Source organism: Somniosus microcephalus, chromosome 3 (genome assembly GCF_052327205.1).
Source record: "Somniosus microcephalus isolate GS21.2 chromosome 3, FLI_Smic_1.0, whole genome shotgun sequence".
NCBI lineage: Eukaryota > Metazoa > Chordata > Chondrichthyes > Squaliformes > Somniosidae > Somniosus > Somniosus microcephalus.
In genome coordinates, this window is record NC_140989.1 from 347,552,200 (window position 1) to 347,569,127 (window position 16,928).

At 46.0% G+C, this 16,928-nt stretch overlaps 1 protein-coding gene across 4 annotated transcripts in view; it reads right to left on the minus strand.

Moving 5' to 3' along the window:
- ccdc18 (coiled-coil domain containing 18) overlaps nt 1-16,928 on the minus strand; it is a 183,272-nt gene that overhangs the window by 116,588 nt on the left and 49,756 nt on the right. For all 4 annotated transcript variants that reach the window (XM_085983310.1, XM_085983311.1, XM_085983312.1 and 1 more), the window contains 2 exons: nt 10,980-11,286; nt 8,394-8,530 (listed from right to left, as the gene is read on the minus strand). In XM_085983310.1, coding sequence (XP_085839436.1) covers nt 8,394-8,530; nt 10,980-11,286 — 444 coding nt within the window. The remainder of the gene's footprint in view (nt 1-8,393; nt 8,531-10,979; nt 11,287-16,928) is intronic.

The window sequence follows — 16,928 nt, forward strand, 5'->3', positions numbered from 1 at the left end:
AATTAAAGATCATTCATCAGTGAATGTATTACACATGCACTTTCAAAAGGCCTTGGATGAGGTACCGCATGACTAATGACTAAGGTCAGAGCATGTGGAGTCAGGGGTCAAGTAGCTAAATAGATAACAAACTGGATACATAACAGAAAACACAGGAGGGGTTAAAGGTAGTTACTCAGATTTACAAACAGTGGGAAGTGATGTTCCACAGTAATCAGTGCTATTATTTACATAAATGATTTGGACTCAGGAATCGGAAGTACAATATCAAAATATGCGGATCACACCAAATTGGGGGGGTGAGTTTATACTGAGGAAGACTGCGACAAAATACAGGAAGACATCCCCCACCATCAACATCCTGGGGGTCCAATACAACGCAGCCCGCTTGATTGGCACCCCATCCACCACCTTAAAACATTCACTCCCTCCACCACCGGTGTACCGTGGCTGCAGTGTGTACCATCTACAAGATGCACTGCAGCAACTCGCCAAGGCTTCTTCGGCAGCACCTCCCAAACCCGTGACCTCTTCCACCTAGAAGGACAAGGGCAGCAGGCGCATGGGAACACCACCACCTCCAAGTTCCCCTCCAAGTCACACACCATCCTGACTTCGAAGTATATCATCGATCCTTCATTGTCGCTGGGCAAAAATCCTGGAACTCCCTACCTAACAGCATTGTGGGAGTACCTTCACCACATGGACTGCAGCGGTTCAAGAAGGCGGCTCACCACCACCTTCTCAAGGGCAATTAGGAATGGCCAATAAATGCTGACATTGCCAGCGATGCCCACATCCCATAAAACGAATAAATAAAAACTTGCAATCCTATCCGGCCAATTACCGCCCCATCAGTCTACTCTCAATCATCAGCAAAGTGATGGGAGGTGTCAACGACAGTGCTATCAAGCGGCACTTACTCACCAATAACCTGCTCACTGATGCCCAGTTTGGGTTCCGCCAAGACCACTCGGCTCCCGACCTCATTACAGCCTTGGTCCAAACATGGACAAAGGAGCAGAATTCCAGAGGTGAGGTGAGAGTGACTGCCCTTGACATCAAGGCAGCATTTGACCGAGTGCGGCAACAAGGAGCCCTAGTAAAACTGAAGTCAATGGGAATCAGGGGAAAACTCTTCACTGGCTGAAGTCATGCCTAGCACAAAGGAAAATGGTTGTGGTGGTTGGAAGTCAATCATCACAGCCCCAGGACATCGCTGCAGGAGTTCCTCAGGGCAGTGTCCTAGGCCCAACCATTTTCAACTGCTTCGTCAATGACCTTCCCTCCAACATAAGGTCAGAAATGGGGATGTTCGCTGATGACTGCACAGTGTTCAGGGCCATTCACAACTCCTCAGATAATGAAGCAGTCCATGCTCACATGCAACAAGACCTGGACGATGTTCAGGCTTGGGCTGATAAGTAGCAGGTAACATTTATCTGGGGGTCCTGGTGCACAAAACTCAAAAGGTTAGTATGCAGGTGCAGCAAGTGATTAAGGCGGCCAATGGAATGTTGGCTTTCATTGCTAGGGGGATAGAATATAAAAATAGGGAGGTATTGCTTCAGTTGTACAAGGTATTGGTGAGACCGTACCTGGAATACTGCATACAGTTTTGGTGTCCATACTTAAGAAAAGACATACTTGCTCTCGAGTCAGTACAAAGAAGGTTCACTCGGTTAATCCCGGGGATGAGGGGATGGACATATGAGGAGAGGTTGAGTAGATTGGGACTCTACTCATTGGAGTTCAGAAGAATGAGAGGCGATCTTATTGAAACATATAAGATTGTGAAGGGGTTGGATCGGGTGGATGCGGGGAGGATGTTCCCGATGATGGGTGAAACTAGAACTAGGGGGCATAGTCTTAGAATAAGGGGCTGCTCTTTCAAAACTGAGATGAGGAGGAACTACTTCACTCAGAGGGTGGTAGGTCCATGGAATATGCTGCCCCAAAAAGCTGTAGAAGCTACATCATTACATAAATTTAAAACAGAAATAGACAGTTTCCTAGAAGTAAAGAGAATAAAGGGTTATGGGGAGCGGGCAGGAATTTGGACATGAGTCTAGGTTCGGATTGGTCATGGCCCTGTGGGTAGCGGAGCGGGCCCAGGGGCCGTGTAGCCTGATCCTGCTCCTATTTCGTGTGTCTAATTCTGTTATTCAGGAGATGGTTCTGTGATAGTAGATTGGCGGTTAGGATCAGATCAGCCATGATCTTATTGAATGGCGGAGCAGGCTCGAGGGGCCGATTGGCCTACTCCTGCTCCTATTTCTTATGTTCTTATGTTCTTATTCACACCACATAAGTGCCAGGCAATGACTATCTCCAACAAGCGAGAGTCTAATCACCTCCCCTTGACATTCAACGGCATTACCATTGCCAAGTCCCCCATCATCAATATCCTGGGGGTCACCATTGACCAGAAACTTAACTGGATCAGCCACTTAAATACTGTGGCGACAAGAGCAGGTCAGAGGCTAGGTATTCTGCAGTGAGTGTCTCACCTCCTGACTCCCCAAAGCCTTTCCACCATCTGCAAGGCACAAGGAGTGTGATGGAATACTCTCCACTTGCCTGGATGAGTGCAGCTGCAACAACACTCAAGAAGCTCGACACCATCCAGGACAAAGCAGCCCGCTTGATTGGCACCCCATCCACCACCTTAAACATTCACTCCCTCCACCACCAGCGTACCGTGGCTGCAGTGTGTACCATCTACAAGATGCACTGCAGCAACTCGCCAAGGCTTCTTCGGCAGTACCTCCCAAGCCCGTGACCTCTTCCACCTAGAAGGACAAGGGCAGCAGGTGCATGGGAACACCATCACCTCCAAGTTCCCCTCCAAGTCACACACCATCCTGACTTGGAAGTATATCGCCGTACCTTCATCATCGCTGGGTCAAAATCCTGGAACTCCCTCCCTAACTCTCCAAAGCCTTTCCACCACTTACAAGGCACAAGAAAGGAATGTGATAGAATACCCTCCACTTGCCTGGATGAGTGCAGCTCCAACAACCCTCAAGAAGCTCAATACCATCCAGGACAAAGCAGTCCACTTGATCGGAACCCCATCCACCATCTTAGACATTCACTCCCTCCACCACCGGCGCACCGTAGCTGCAGTGTGTACCATCTACAAGATGCACTGCAGCAACTCGCCACGGCTTCTTTGACAGCATCTCCAAAACCAGAGACCTCCACCACCAAGACAGACTAAAGTCAGCAGGCGAACGGGAACACCACCGGCTCCAAGTCACACACCATCCTGTCTTCGAAATTTATCGCCATGTCAAAATCCTGGAATTCCCTACCAAACAGCACTGTGGGAGTACCTTCACCACACGGACTGCGGCACTTTAAAGCAGCAGCTCACTACCACCTTCTCAGGGGCAAGTAGGGATGGGCAATAAATGCAGGGCTTACCAGCGATGCCCACATCCCGTGAATGAATAAAAATGTTTTTAAATGTTTTAATTATGAAGGGGTTCGATAGAGTGGATGTAAAGAAGGTGTTTCCACTTATGGGGAGTCCAAAATTAGTTGCCATAAATATAAGATAGTCACTAATAAATCCAAGAAGAAATTCAGGAAAAACTTCTGTACTCAGAGTGGCGGGAATGTGGAACTCGCTACCACATAGGGCGAATAGCACAGATGCATTTAGGGGGAAGCTAGATAAGTACATGAGGGAGAAAGGAATAGAAGGATACATTGATACGGTGAAATAAAGTAAGGTGGGAGGAGGCTCGTGTGGAGCATAAACACTGGCATAGAACTGCTGGGCCAAGTGGACTGGTTCTGCTCTGTGGAGGTCTATGTAATTCATTGCCTCAATTTTCCCCCTTCTGAAAAAAAAAAGCCCCGAAATCTCCCTTGGATGCACAGCATACCTCACAACCAACAAGAATGCTATACTGTGGCATTTAACAATGTATGGGGATGGGGGTTGTAGAGCAATTTGAAGCAGTAATTCTTGAGAACAATGGTTTTACCTGGAACTTTCTACTCTTTCTGCACATTTTTCAGGACTCTTGTTGCGTAGTTTCCAGGAAGAGTCTAGTTACTTTTCTCCATTATCCACTGAAGGCTTGTGCTTTGGACACTAGATGGTGCAATAGTGTAGGGCACAGTCTTTTACCTCTGGATTCCTGAAATGGTCTTGGAATCCAGCCCAAGCCAGTAAAATTGAGGATCCCAATTCTGCTGGCTGCAAGGATCCTACGTGAAACAACACTCAGGAGGTTCAATCTAGCTTCAGATGGACACCGCACAGAACTATGTGTGACAAACTGTCATTCTCACTCAGACAGACCACAAAGATGGTTTGAGAATTTTTCACTCTGGCCCATTCTGGCAGTGCTGTCTACAGACCAACGTGGCCCATAAGTGCCTTTGATCTGGCCCATGAAGCTCCTGCTGGTTACGGTCTTCTTTGCAGTCATATGCAAACTCTATTTCAGCAGCTCTGGACAGCTCTAACTTTCAGCTATTGGGGACAAGAAAAAGACTGCTCTCTGGTCAAAATCCATGAACTTCAAAGAGCTGTAGGTACTACATTTCACGGGCTTTCGAGGAAGAATGGGAGCTCGCTTTTTTGTGCAGAGGACTTCGCTTGCTTGCATCCCTTTATTTAATCTCTGGAGGTGGGCATCGCTGGCAAGGCCAGCATTATTGCCCATCTCCAAGTAGCCGAGGACAGTTAAGAGTCAACTATGTTGGCGTGGGACTGGAGTCACATACAGACCAGACTTATATGCCCGTAAGGGCAGCAGGTTTCCTTCCCTAAAGGATATTAGTGAACCAGTGGGTTTTTGCAACTATCCCACAGCTTCATGATCACTTTTACTGATACCAGCTTCATATTTCCAGGTTTTAAAAAGACTGAATTCAAATTCTCAAACTGCCATGATGGAATTTAAACACATGTTCTCTGGATTACTAGTCCAGTGATAGAACCACAACACTACCGTACCCATGTGGGAGCTTACTTATAAGGATCTTGCTTTGTGTGTGGGGGTTCTCGCCTTTTTGTGTGTAGAAGGGCTCAGGTTATTGTGTGATTTTATGCAGCCCACTCACTGGTTTTCCCACATCTACACAGTTCCTGGTTTCAAAAGATTGGATGTCCCTGCATTACGAGTTCTCCTTGAAGCTTCAAGCTAAGACACATTGTTGGGCGGAGTAGGAGGAACTTATGCAATTTCTGTGCCTATGAGTACCCTTTTCAGGTATGCTTGATGTTGCCACTTAGGTTATGAAAAGAAAAAAATTGCTCCAGTCTGTAGCTCTGTCAGCCCAACCTGGATGGATCAAATTCTTTTCTGGGGACTTTCATGTTCCAACAGAGAAAGTAGACATTTTTTACGTCTGACTACATATAGATTGGGCTAACCAAATTAGTAACAATACTGTGGAGGAGGAATTCCTGGAGTGTATACGGGATGGTTTCCTGGACCAATATGTCGAGGAACCAACTCGGGATCAGGCCATCTTAGACTGGGTATTATGCAATGAGAAAGGATTAATTAGCAATCTTATTGTGCGAGGCCCCTTGGGTCGGAGCGATCATAATATGATAGAGTTCTTCATTAAGATGGAGAGTGAAGTAGTTGACTCAGAGACTAAGGTCCTGAATTTAAATAAAGGGAACTATGATGGTATGAGACGCGAGTTGGGTAGGATTGATTGGGTAATGTCACTCAAAGGGTTGACGGTGGATAGGCAATGGCAAACATTCAAAGATCGCATGGATGAACTACAGAATTTGTTTATCCCAGTTTGGCATAAAAATAAATCAAAAAAGGTGACTCAACCGTGGCTAACAAGGGAAATTAGGGATAACATAAGATCCAAAGAGAGGACATATAAATTGGCCAAAAAAAGCAGCAAACCTGAGGATTGGGAGCAGTTTAGGATTCAGCAAAGGAGGACAAAGGGATTAATTAAGAGGGGGGAAATAGATTATGAAAGTAAACTTGCAGGGAACATAAAAACTGACTGTAAAAGCTTTTATAGATATGTGAAGAGAAAAAGATTGGTGAAGTCAAGCGTAGGTCCCTTGGAGTCAGAATCAGGGGAATTTATAATGGGGAACAAAGAAATGGCAGGCCAATTAAATACATATTTTGGCTCTGTCTTCACAAAGGAGGACACAAATAACCTCCCAGAGATGTCGGGGAACATAGGGACTAATGAGAGGGAGGAACTGAAAGAAATCAGTATTTGTAGGGAAATGGTGTTGGGGAGGTTGACGGGATTGAAGGCCGATAAATCCCCAGGGCCTGATAATCTACATCCTAGGGTACTTAAGGAAGTGGCCCTGGAAATAGTAGATGCATTGCTGGTCATCTTCCAGAACTCAATAGACTCTGGAACAGTACCCATGGATTGGAGGGTAGCTAATGTTACCCCACTATTCAAAAAAGGTGGTAGAGAAAAAGCGGGGAATTATAGACCGGTAAGCCTGACATCGGTAGTGGGGAAAATGCTAGAGTCCATTATAAAAGATGTAATAGCAGAGCACTTGGAAAGCAGTGACAGGATCAGACAAAGTCAACACGGATTTACAAAAGGTAAATCGTGCTTGACTAATCTACTGGAATTTTTTGAGGATGTAACTGGTAAAATAGATAAGGGAGAACCAGTGGATGTGGTGTATTTGGACTTTCAGAAGGCTTTCGATAAGGTCCCGCATAAGTGATTAGCGTGCAAAATTAAGGCACATGGGATTGGGGGCAAGGTATTGACTTGGATAGAGAACTGGTTGGCGGATAGAATGCAAAGAGTTGGAACAAACGGGTCGTTTTCCGAGTGGCAGGCAGTGACTAGTGGGGTACCGCAAGGATCGGTCCTAGGACCCCAGCTGTTCACAATATATATTAATGACGATCTGGACGAGGGAATTGGATGTAATATCTCCAAATTTGCAGACGACACAAAGCTGGGTGGGAGGGTATGCTGTGAGGAGGATGTCGTGAAACTCCAGTACGATTTGGACAGGTTGGGTGATTGGGCAGAAACATGGCAAATGCACTATAATGTGGATAAATGTGAGGTTATCCACTTTGGTGGCAAAAACAGGAAGGCAGATTATTATTTGAATGGCAATAGATTGGGAGAAGGGGAAGTGCACCAGTCGCTGAAGGTAAGCATGCAGGTGCAGCAGGCGGTTAAGAAGGCAAATGGTAAGGCAGCACGGTGGCATAGTGGTTAGCACTGTTGCCTCACAGCACCAGGGACCCGGGTTCAAATCCGGCCTCGGGTGACTGTGTGGAGTTTGCACACTCTCCCCGTGTTTGCGTGGGTTTCCGCCGGGTGCTCCGGTTTCCTCCCACAGTCCAAAGATGTGCGGGTTAGGTTGATTGGCCATGATAAAAATTGACCCTTAGTGTTAGGGGGGATTAAATCCGTGGGGTTACGGGGATAGGGCTTGGGTGGGATGGCTGTCGGTGTAGGGACCGGGTGCTAGGGTTTGGATGATCAGCCATGATCTCATTGAATGGCGAAGCAGGCTCGAAGGGCCGAATGGCCTACTCCTGCTCCTATCTTCTATGTTTCTATGTTTGTTGGCCTTTGTAGCAAGAGGGTTCGAGTACAGGAACAAGGATGTCTTGCTGCAGTTGTACAGGGCCTTGGTGAGACCGCACCTTGAGTATTGTGTGCAGTTTTGGTCGCCTTATCTGAGGAAGGACGTTCTTGCCATGGAAGGAGTGCAGCGAAGATTCACCAGGCTGATACCTGGGATGGCAGGAATGACGTATGAGGAGAGATTGTGTCGATTGGGCTTATACTCACTGGAGTTTAGAAGATTGAGAGGGGGTCTCATCGAAACCTATAAAATTCTGTCAGGCCTGGAGAGACTAGATGCAGGAAGGATGTTCCCGATGGCCGGGGAGTCCAGAACCAGGGGTCATAGTCGAAGGATAAGGGGTAGGCCATTTAGGACTGAGATGAGGAGGAATTTCTTCACAGGGTACTGAATTTGGATGATCAGCCATGATCTCATTGAATGGCGGAGCAGGCTCGAGGGACCGAATGGTCTACTCCTGCTCCTATCTTCTATGTTTCTATGACTACATAGCAAGTCAGTGGGAGAGATGGTCCCAAAAAGGCTTTGGCTATAGAATTGTTTAATCAGTGCATATGTGCAGACATACATCCTTGTTTGTGTTGCAGGTACAAGCTGAAAAGAGAACGAATATTAATTGGCGTTAAGTCAGGTTAAAATTTCAACCTCATATTAAAAAAATATATTTTTTAAACCAAGCTGATGTCATGAGTTAGATTAAAAACACGCATCTAATGTAGATCCATTTTTGAAGACATTCTTTACAAGTCAACTTCAAAATAATATCTTACACTGATCAAGGTAGTTTTTCTTTTAATACCTGAGGTCTGTAAAAAGAGCACCACTGAACTCAGTATTTAATTTGGAATCCTTCATCCCATTCTCCTTCCGGGTAGAAGAAAAGGCATCTGAGCAGCATGAACTTGTCAGTCCTGCACTGAATATTCCACTGTCTACCTGCAAAACAGAAACAGGGAGAACTAGAATTGAAGGACTGTGTGTTTAATTTAAGTTTCTGGTCAGATACTTACTTTGAGCAACAAGTTTTTACAGACTGAAGCTTCATCCCCAAACTGTCAACATTCTACAGCTTGCTTCATCCCTTAATATACTAGCTAATTAGTATCCTCTAATGATTTTGTTCTTCGATCCTAAACTCAAGATTTGAAAATTGAAAAATACCTGCTCCTTCAGTAATATTCTGTTATTATTTATTGGTCTTACATAATGCTACCAGTGGATCTATGAAATTTAACTCATCACATACCTTCAAATTTAAAAATATACTAGAAAGTCTTAATATGCAAATCACTTGACGAACAATAAATAAATGGTTACTTTCTTTACTTTAAAAGAAATATGACCAAGCAGCTTTCAGGTTTTAACAAGCACCGATATATAGCAGAATCATTTATTCAAAAGGAGTCAATGCTCTTTCATCTGTTACAGCTGATGGGAACTACATAGGAGCAGAAACAATGAGATGCCAAGAATGGCATAGGGAAGGAGATCTCAGAAATCAGATGACATAGCAGGGCAGAGGCCCGAGTGAGGAATGCAGTGGTAATGAATAGAGGCAAACAGGTGACAACAAAAAACTTTGTAATTATAAGTTGGTCTCACTGGAAATATCTCCAAATTGGAACCAGTGAACAGCAAGGCAATTGGGGGGGGGGGGGGGCGGAAACATAGAAAATAGGAGGAGTAGGCCATTCGGCCCTTCGAGCCTGCTCCGCCATTCAATGAGATCATGGCTGATCATCCAAATTCAGTACCCTGTCCCTGCCTTCTCCTCATATCCCTTGATCCCTTTAGCCTCAAGAAATATATCCAACTCTTTCTTGAATATATTTAATGAGCTGGCCTCCACCGCCCTCTGTGGCAGAGAATTCCACAGGTTCACCATTCTCTGGGTGAAGAAATTCCTCCTCATCTCAGTCCTAAATGGCTTACCCCTTATCCTTAGGCTATGACCCCTGGTTCTGGCCTCCCCAGCCATCAGAAACATCCTTCCTGCATCTAGTCTGTCCAGACCCGACAGAATTTTATAGGTTTCGATGAGATCCCCTCTCAATCTTCTAAACTCCAGTGAGTACAAGCCCAATCGACACAATCTCTCCTCGTACTTCATTCCTGCCATCCCAGGTATCAGCCTGGTGAATCTTCGCTGCACTCCCTCCATGGCAAGAACGTCCTTCCTCAGGTAAGGTGACCAAAACTGCACACAATACTCAAGGTGCGGTCTCACCAAGGCCCTGTACAACTGCAGCAAGACATCCTTGTTCTTGTACTCGAACCCTCTTGCTACGAAGGCCAACATACCATTTGCCTTCTTAACCGCCTGCTGCACCTGCATGCTTACCTTCAGCGACTGGTGCACAAGAACACCCAGGTCTCTTTGCACTTCCCCTTCTCCCAATCTATTGCCATTCAAATAATAATCTGCCTTCCTGTTTTTGCCACCAAAGTGGATAACCTCACATTTATCCACATTATTATAGTGCATTTGCCATGTTTCTGCCCAATCACCCAACCTGTCCAAATCGTACTGGAGTTTCACAACATCCTCCTCACAGCTTACCCTCCCACCCAGCTTTGTGTCGTCTGCAAATTTGGAGATATTACATCCAATTCCCTCGTCCAGATCATTAATATATATTGTGAACAGCTGGGGTCCTAGGACCGATCCTTGCGGTACCCCACTAGTCACTGCCTGCCACTCGGAAAACGACCCGTTTATTCCAAAATGAACTTGCATTTATATTTCACCTTTCACATCCCAAAGCGCTTGACCAGTAAAGTACTTTTAAAGTGTAATCACTATTATAATGTAGAGAAGGTGGCAGGACAATTTGCACACAGTAAAGTCCCACAAAAAGCAATGAAATAAATGACCAGATAATCTGTTTCAGTGATGTTGGTTGAGGGATAAACGTTGGCCAGGATACCGGGTGAACACCTGCTCTTCTTCAAACAGTGCCATGGGACCTTTCACGGCCACTCATGAAGGCAGGCAGGGCCTCAGTTTAACATCTGATCCAAAAGATGGCATCTCCAACAATGCAGCACTCTGCCCATACTGCAATGAAGTGTCAGCCTAGTTGATATGCTCAAAGTCTCTGGACTGGGGCTTGAACCCACGGCCTTCTGATTCAGAGGCAAGAGTGCTACCACTGAGCCAAGGAGTGTGAAAAAGCAAGGCATCTTGCACATCTGGTAATCAAGATTCAAGAAGCTCTTGAACAGGAAGAAACGAGCTGACATGGTGTGAGAGGTTAGCATTATTCAAGTCTTGAAAGGATTTGGGCTTTATTGGGAGCAAATAGAAAGACATGTCATGATGTGAGAAACAGTGTGTACAAGGCTGGTGTCCCACTGACACTTCAACATTTAATATCCAGTTTACCTCTTTACTTCCTGTCCGTTGCAGTTGTATAATTGACTCCAAGTTCCTCATCTCCAATTTGGCGATCTCTAGCTCTTTATTGAACTGAAGCATTTTTTCACTTTGGGAAGTTGTAAGTAATCTTAGTTCTGTATTCTCTACCCTCAAGGCATCTCTGTCTTTCAAAATGGCCTCTTTATCGGCTAGTTCATTTTCTAACATCTTAACCTTTTCTTTGGACTCAGTCAAAATTGAAAACAATCCTGCATTTTTAGCCTCCAGCTCCTTTTGAACCACCTTTACATCGCAAGACTGTCCCATTAATAACCTATGTACAAAACAAATTATAAAAGTGATTACTGATGTATATGCCAATTGTTCACAAGCCATGCTACACCTACTATGCACTTATTTGTATTATACAGTATACACATTTAACAACTTCTATTAATGAATGGTTTAACAGTAACTTTATTGCTCCTGGGCTGTGCAGTTATATCAAACTATTGAAAAATAATGGGGAAGCAATACCTTTTAAAAAAAAAAAAACTGTCAAAGATGCATGCAATGTTCAGGTTATCTGGTTAATTTAGCACATTTCCACACTCTTTTTATTCGTTCCTGGGATGTGAGCGTCGCTGGCAAGGCCAGCATTTATTGCCAATCCCTAATTGCCCTTTAGAAGGTGGTGGTGAGCCACCTTCTTGAACCACTGCAATCCATGTGGTGAAGGTACTCCCACAGTGCTGTTAGGGAGGGTGTTCCAGGATTTTGACCCAGTGATGATGAAGGAACGACGATATAATTCCAAGTCAGGATGGTGTGTGACTTGGAGGTGATGGTACCCTTGTCCTTCTAAGTGGTAGAGGTCGTGGGTTTGGGAGGTGCTGAAGAAGCCTTGGCGAGTTGCTGCAGTACACCTTGTAGATGGTACACACTGCAACCACAGTGCGCCGGTGGTGGAGGGAGTGAATGTTGAAGGTGCTGGATGGAGTGCCAATCAAGCGGGCTGCTTTATCCTGAATGGTGTCGAGCTTCTTGAGTGTTGTTGGAGCTGCACTCATCCAGGCAAGTGGAGAGTATTCCATCACACTCCAGACTTATGCCTTGTAGATGGTGGAAAGGCTTTGGGGAGTCAGAAGGTGAGACACTCGCCACAGGATACCCAGGCTCTGACCTGCTCTTGCAGCCCCAGTATTTATGTGGCTGGTCCAATTAAGTGGTCACGGAGCATCTGCAGAACATTCTGAGGGGACAGGGTGAACAGCCAGTGGTCGTGGTTCATATCGGTATCAACGACATAGGTAGAAAGAGGGATGAGGTCCTGCAAGCTGATTTTAGGGAGCTAGGAAAGAGATTAAAAAGCAGGAACTCAAAAGGTAGTAAACTCCGGATTACTCCTGGTGCCATGAGCTAGTGATTATAGACATAGGAGAATAGAGCAGATGAATGCATGGCTGGAGAGATGGTGCAGGAGGGAGGGCTTTAGTATCCTGGGACATTGGGACCGGTTCTGGGGGAGGTGGGACCTGTACAGGCTGGACGGGTTGTACCTCAACAGAGCTGGGACCAATGTCCTCGCGGGGGTGGGGGGAAGGTTTGCTAGTGCTGTTGGGGAGGGTTTAAAACTAATTTGGCAGGGGGATGGGCACCAGGATGTAGCATTAGAAAGGAGAAACAAGGAGCGCAAAGGATTGGGCTAGACAGATAGCGCTAGAGTAAGAAATAGTACGGTATTAGGTGGGGTCAGACTAAGAGAATACACGAAGGTCTAAGATAGGTTTACAGTGCATGTGTGTAAATGCACGAAGTGTAGTAAATAAGGTTGGTGAGCTGCAGGTGCAAATAGCCACTTGGGGATATGATGTTGTGGCGATAATGGAGACCTGGCTCAAAAAAGGGCAGGATTGGGTACTAAATATTCCTGGATATAAGGTGTTCAGGAAAGATAGGGAAGGAAAGAAAGGAGGTGGGGTGGTAGTATTGATTAAGGAGAATATTACAGTGTTGGGAGAGAAAGGATTTCCTGGCAGGGTCAAGACAGAATCTATTTGATTAGAGTTAAGAAACAATAGAGGTGCTATTACATTACTAGATGTATTCTATAGGCCACCAAATAAAAAGAAAAGAAAGACTTGCATTTATATAGCGCCTTTCACGAACACGGGATGTCCCAAAGCGCTTTACAACCAATGAAGTATTTTTTGAAGTGTAGTCACTGTTGTAATGTAGGAAGCACAGCAGCCAATTTGCGCGCGGCAAGCTCCCACAAACAGCAATGTGATAATGACCAGATAATCTGTTTTTAGTGATGTTGGTTGAGGGATAAATATTGGCCAGGACACCGGGGAGAACTCCCCTGCTCTTCTTCGAAATAGTGCCATGGGCTCTTTTATGTCCACCTGAAAGAGCAGACAGGGCCTCAATTTAACATCTTATCTGAAGGAGGGCACCTCCAACAGTGCAGCACTCCCTCAGTACTACACTGGGAGTGTCAGCCTAGATTATAGTGCTCAAGTCTCTGGAGTGGGACTTGAACCCACAACCTTCTGACTCAGAGGTGAGGGTGCTACCAACTGAGCCACAGCGGACACTCAGTGGGAAGGATGTAGAGGAGCAAATTTGTATGGAAATTATGGAGGTGCAAGAACTATAGAGTAGTGATAATGGGGGACTTAAACTATCCTAATATAGATGTTAATATATAGATATTAATAGTGTAAAGGGCAGAGATGGGGAAGAATTTCTGAAGTGTGCTCAGGAGAACTTGCTTGATCAGTACGTTTCCGGCCCAATGAGGAAGGAGGCATTGCTGGATCTGGTTCTGGAGAATGAGGTGGGTAAAGTGTCAGTAGGGAAACATTAAGGGAACAGTGATCATAGTATCATAAGGTTTACATTAGCTACGGAAAAGGTCAGGGAGCTATCTAGAGTAAAAATACTTAATTGGAGGAAGGCCAATTTCAGTGGGTTGAGAATAGATCTGGCTCGGGTAAATTGGAATCAAAGATTGACAGGCAAAACTGCAATCAAACAATGGGCTGCCTTTAAAGAGGAGATGGTTCGGGTACAATCGAGGGACATTCCCACAAGGGGGAAAGGTAGGGCAAACAAAGTCAGAGCTCCCTAGGTGACGAAAGAGATAGAGAGTAAGATGAAGCAGAAAAAGAACGCCTATGACAGATGTCAGGTTGAGAATACAAGTGAGAACCAGGCTGAATATAGAAAGTTCAGAGAAAAGTGAAAAAGGAAATAAGAGGGGCAAAGAGAATAGATTGGCAGCTAACATGAAAGGGAATCCAAAAGTCTTCTATAGGCATATAAATAGTAAATGGGTAGTAAGAGGAGGAGTGGGGCCAATTAGGGACCAAAATGGAGACCTATGCATGGAGGCAGAGGTACTAAATGAGTACTTTGCATCTGTCTTTACCAAGGAAGAAGATACTGCCAAAGTCAGTGAAAGAGGAGGTAGTTGAGATACTGGATGGGATAAAAATTGATAAAGGAGGTACTAGAAAGGCTGGCTGTACTTAAAGTAGGTAAGCCACCAGGACCGGATGGGATGCATCCTAGGATGCTGAGGGAAGTAAAGGTGGAAATTGCGGAGGTACGGGCCATAATCTTCCAATACTCCTTAGATACGAGGGTGGTGCCAGAGGCCTGGAGAATTGCAAATGTTACATCCTTGTTCAAAAAAGGTTGCAAGGATAAACCCAGCAACTACAGGCCAGTCAGCTTAACCTTGGTAGAGGGGAAGTTTTTAAAAAAAATTCGTTTATGGCATGTCGGCGTCGCTGGCAAAGCCAGCATTTATTGCCCATCCCTAATTTCCCTCAAGAAGGTGGTGGTGAGCCGCCTTCTTGAACCGCTGCAGTCTATGTGGTGAAGGTACTCCTACAGTGCTGTTAGGTAGGGAGTTCCAGGAATTTGACCCAGCGACAATGAAGGATTGGCAATATACTTCTAAGTCAGGATGGTGTGTGACTTGGAGGGGAACTTTGAGGTGGTGGTGTTCCCATGCGCCTGCTGCCCTTGTCCTTCTAGGTGGAAGAGGTCGCGGGTTTGGGAGGTGTTGCCGAAGAAGCCTTGGTGAGTTGCTGCAGTGCATCTTGTAGATGGTACACACTGCAGCCATGGTACACCGGTGGTAGAGGGAGTGAATGTTTAAGGTGGTGGATGGGGTGCCAATCAAGTGGGCTGCTTTGTCCTGGATGGTGTCAAGCTTCTTGAGTGTTGTTGGAGCTGCACGCATCCAGGCAAGTGGAGAGTATTCCACCACACTCCTTACTTGTGCCTTGTAGATGGTAGAAAGGCTTTGGGGAGTCAGGAAGTGAGACACTCACCACAGAATACCTAGCCTCTGACCTGCTCTTGCAGCCACAGTATTTATGTGGCTGGTCCAGTAAGTTTCTGGTCAATGGTGACCCCCAGGATGTTGATGGTGGGGAATTCGGCGATGGTAATGCCGTTGAATGTCAAGGGGCGGTGGTTAGACTCTCGCTTGTTGGAGATAGTCATTGCCTGGCACTTCTGTGGCGCGAATGTTACCTGCCACTTATTGGCCCAAGCCTGAACGTTGTCCAGGTCTTGTTGCATACGGGCATGGACTGCTTCATTATCTGAGGAGTTGTGAATGGCACGGAACGCTGTGCAGTCATCAGCGAACATCCCCATTTCTGACCTTATGTTAGAGGGAAGGTCATTGATGTTCCTGCAGCGATGTCCTGGGGCTGTGATGATTGACCTTCAATCACCGCAACCATCTTCCTTTGTGCTAGGTATGACTCCAGCCAGTGGAGAGTTCCCCCCCCCCCCCCCCCCCCGATTCCCATTGACTTCAGTTTTACTAGGGCTCCTTCATGCCACACTCGGTCAAATACTGCCTTGATGTCAAGGGCTGTCACTCTCACCTCACCTCTGGAATTCAGCTCATTTGTCCATATTTGGACCAAGGCTGTAATGAGGTTGGGAGCAAAGTGGTCTTAAGCAGAACACAAACTGGGCATCAGCAAGCAGGTTATTGGTGAGTAAGTGCCGCTTGATAGCACTGTCGATGACACCTTCCATCACTTTGCTGATGATTGAGAGTAGGCTGATGGGGCGGTAATTGGCCGATTGGATTTGTCCTGCTTTTTGTGGACAGGACATACCTGGGCAGTTTTCCACATTGTCGGATAGATGTCAGTGTTGTAGCTGTACTGGAACAGCTTGGCTAGAGGCTCAGCTAGTTCTGGAGCACAAGTCTTCAGCATGATAACCGGGATGTTGTCGGGGCCCATAGCCTTCACTGTATCCAGTGCATTGAGCCGTTTCTTGATATCACGTGGAGTGAATCGAATTGGCTGAAGACTGGCTTCTGTGATAGTGGGGGCCTCAGGAGGAGGCCGATATGGATCATCCACTCGGCACTTTTGGCTGAAGATGGTTGCAAACACTTCAGCCTTGTCTTTTGCACTCACGTGCTGGGCTCCACCATCATTGAGGATGGGGATATTCATGCAGTCTCCTCCCCCCGTTAGTTGTTTAATGGTCCACCACCATTCACGACTGGATGTGGCAGGACTGCAGAGCTTTGATCTGATCCGTTGATTGTGGGATCGCTTAACCCTGTCTATAGCATGTTGCTTCCGCTTTTTAGCATTTATGTAGTCCTGTGTTGCAGCTTCCCCAGGTTGGCACCACATTTTTAGGTATGCCTGGTGCTGCTCCTGGTATGCTCTTCTGCACTCCTCATTGAACCAGGGTTGGTCCCCTGGCTTGATGGTAATGGGAGAGTGAGGGATATGCCAGGCCTTGAGGTTACAGATTGTGGTGGAATACAATTCTGCTGCTGCTGATGGCCCACAGTGCCTCATGGATGCCCGGCTTTGACCTGCTAGATCTGTTCTGAATCTATCCCATTTAGCACGGTGGTAGTGCTGCACAACAAGACAACACAACATGTGCACAAATCGTTGAAGGTGGCAGGGC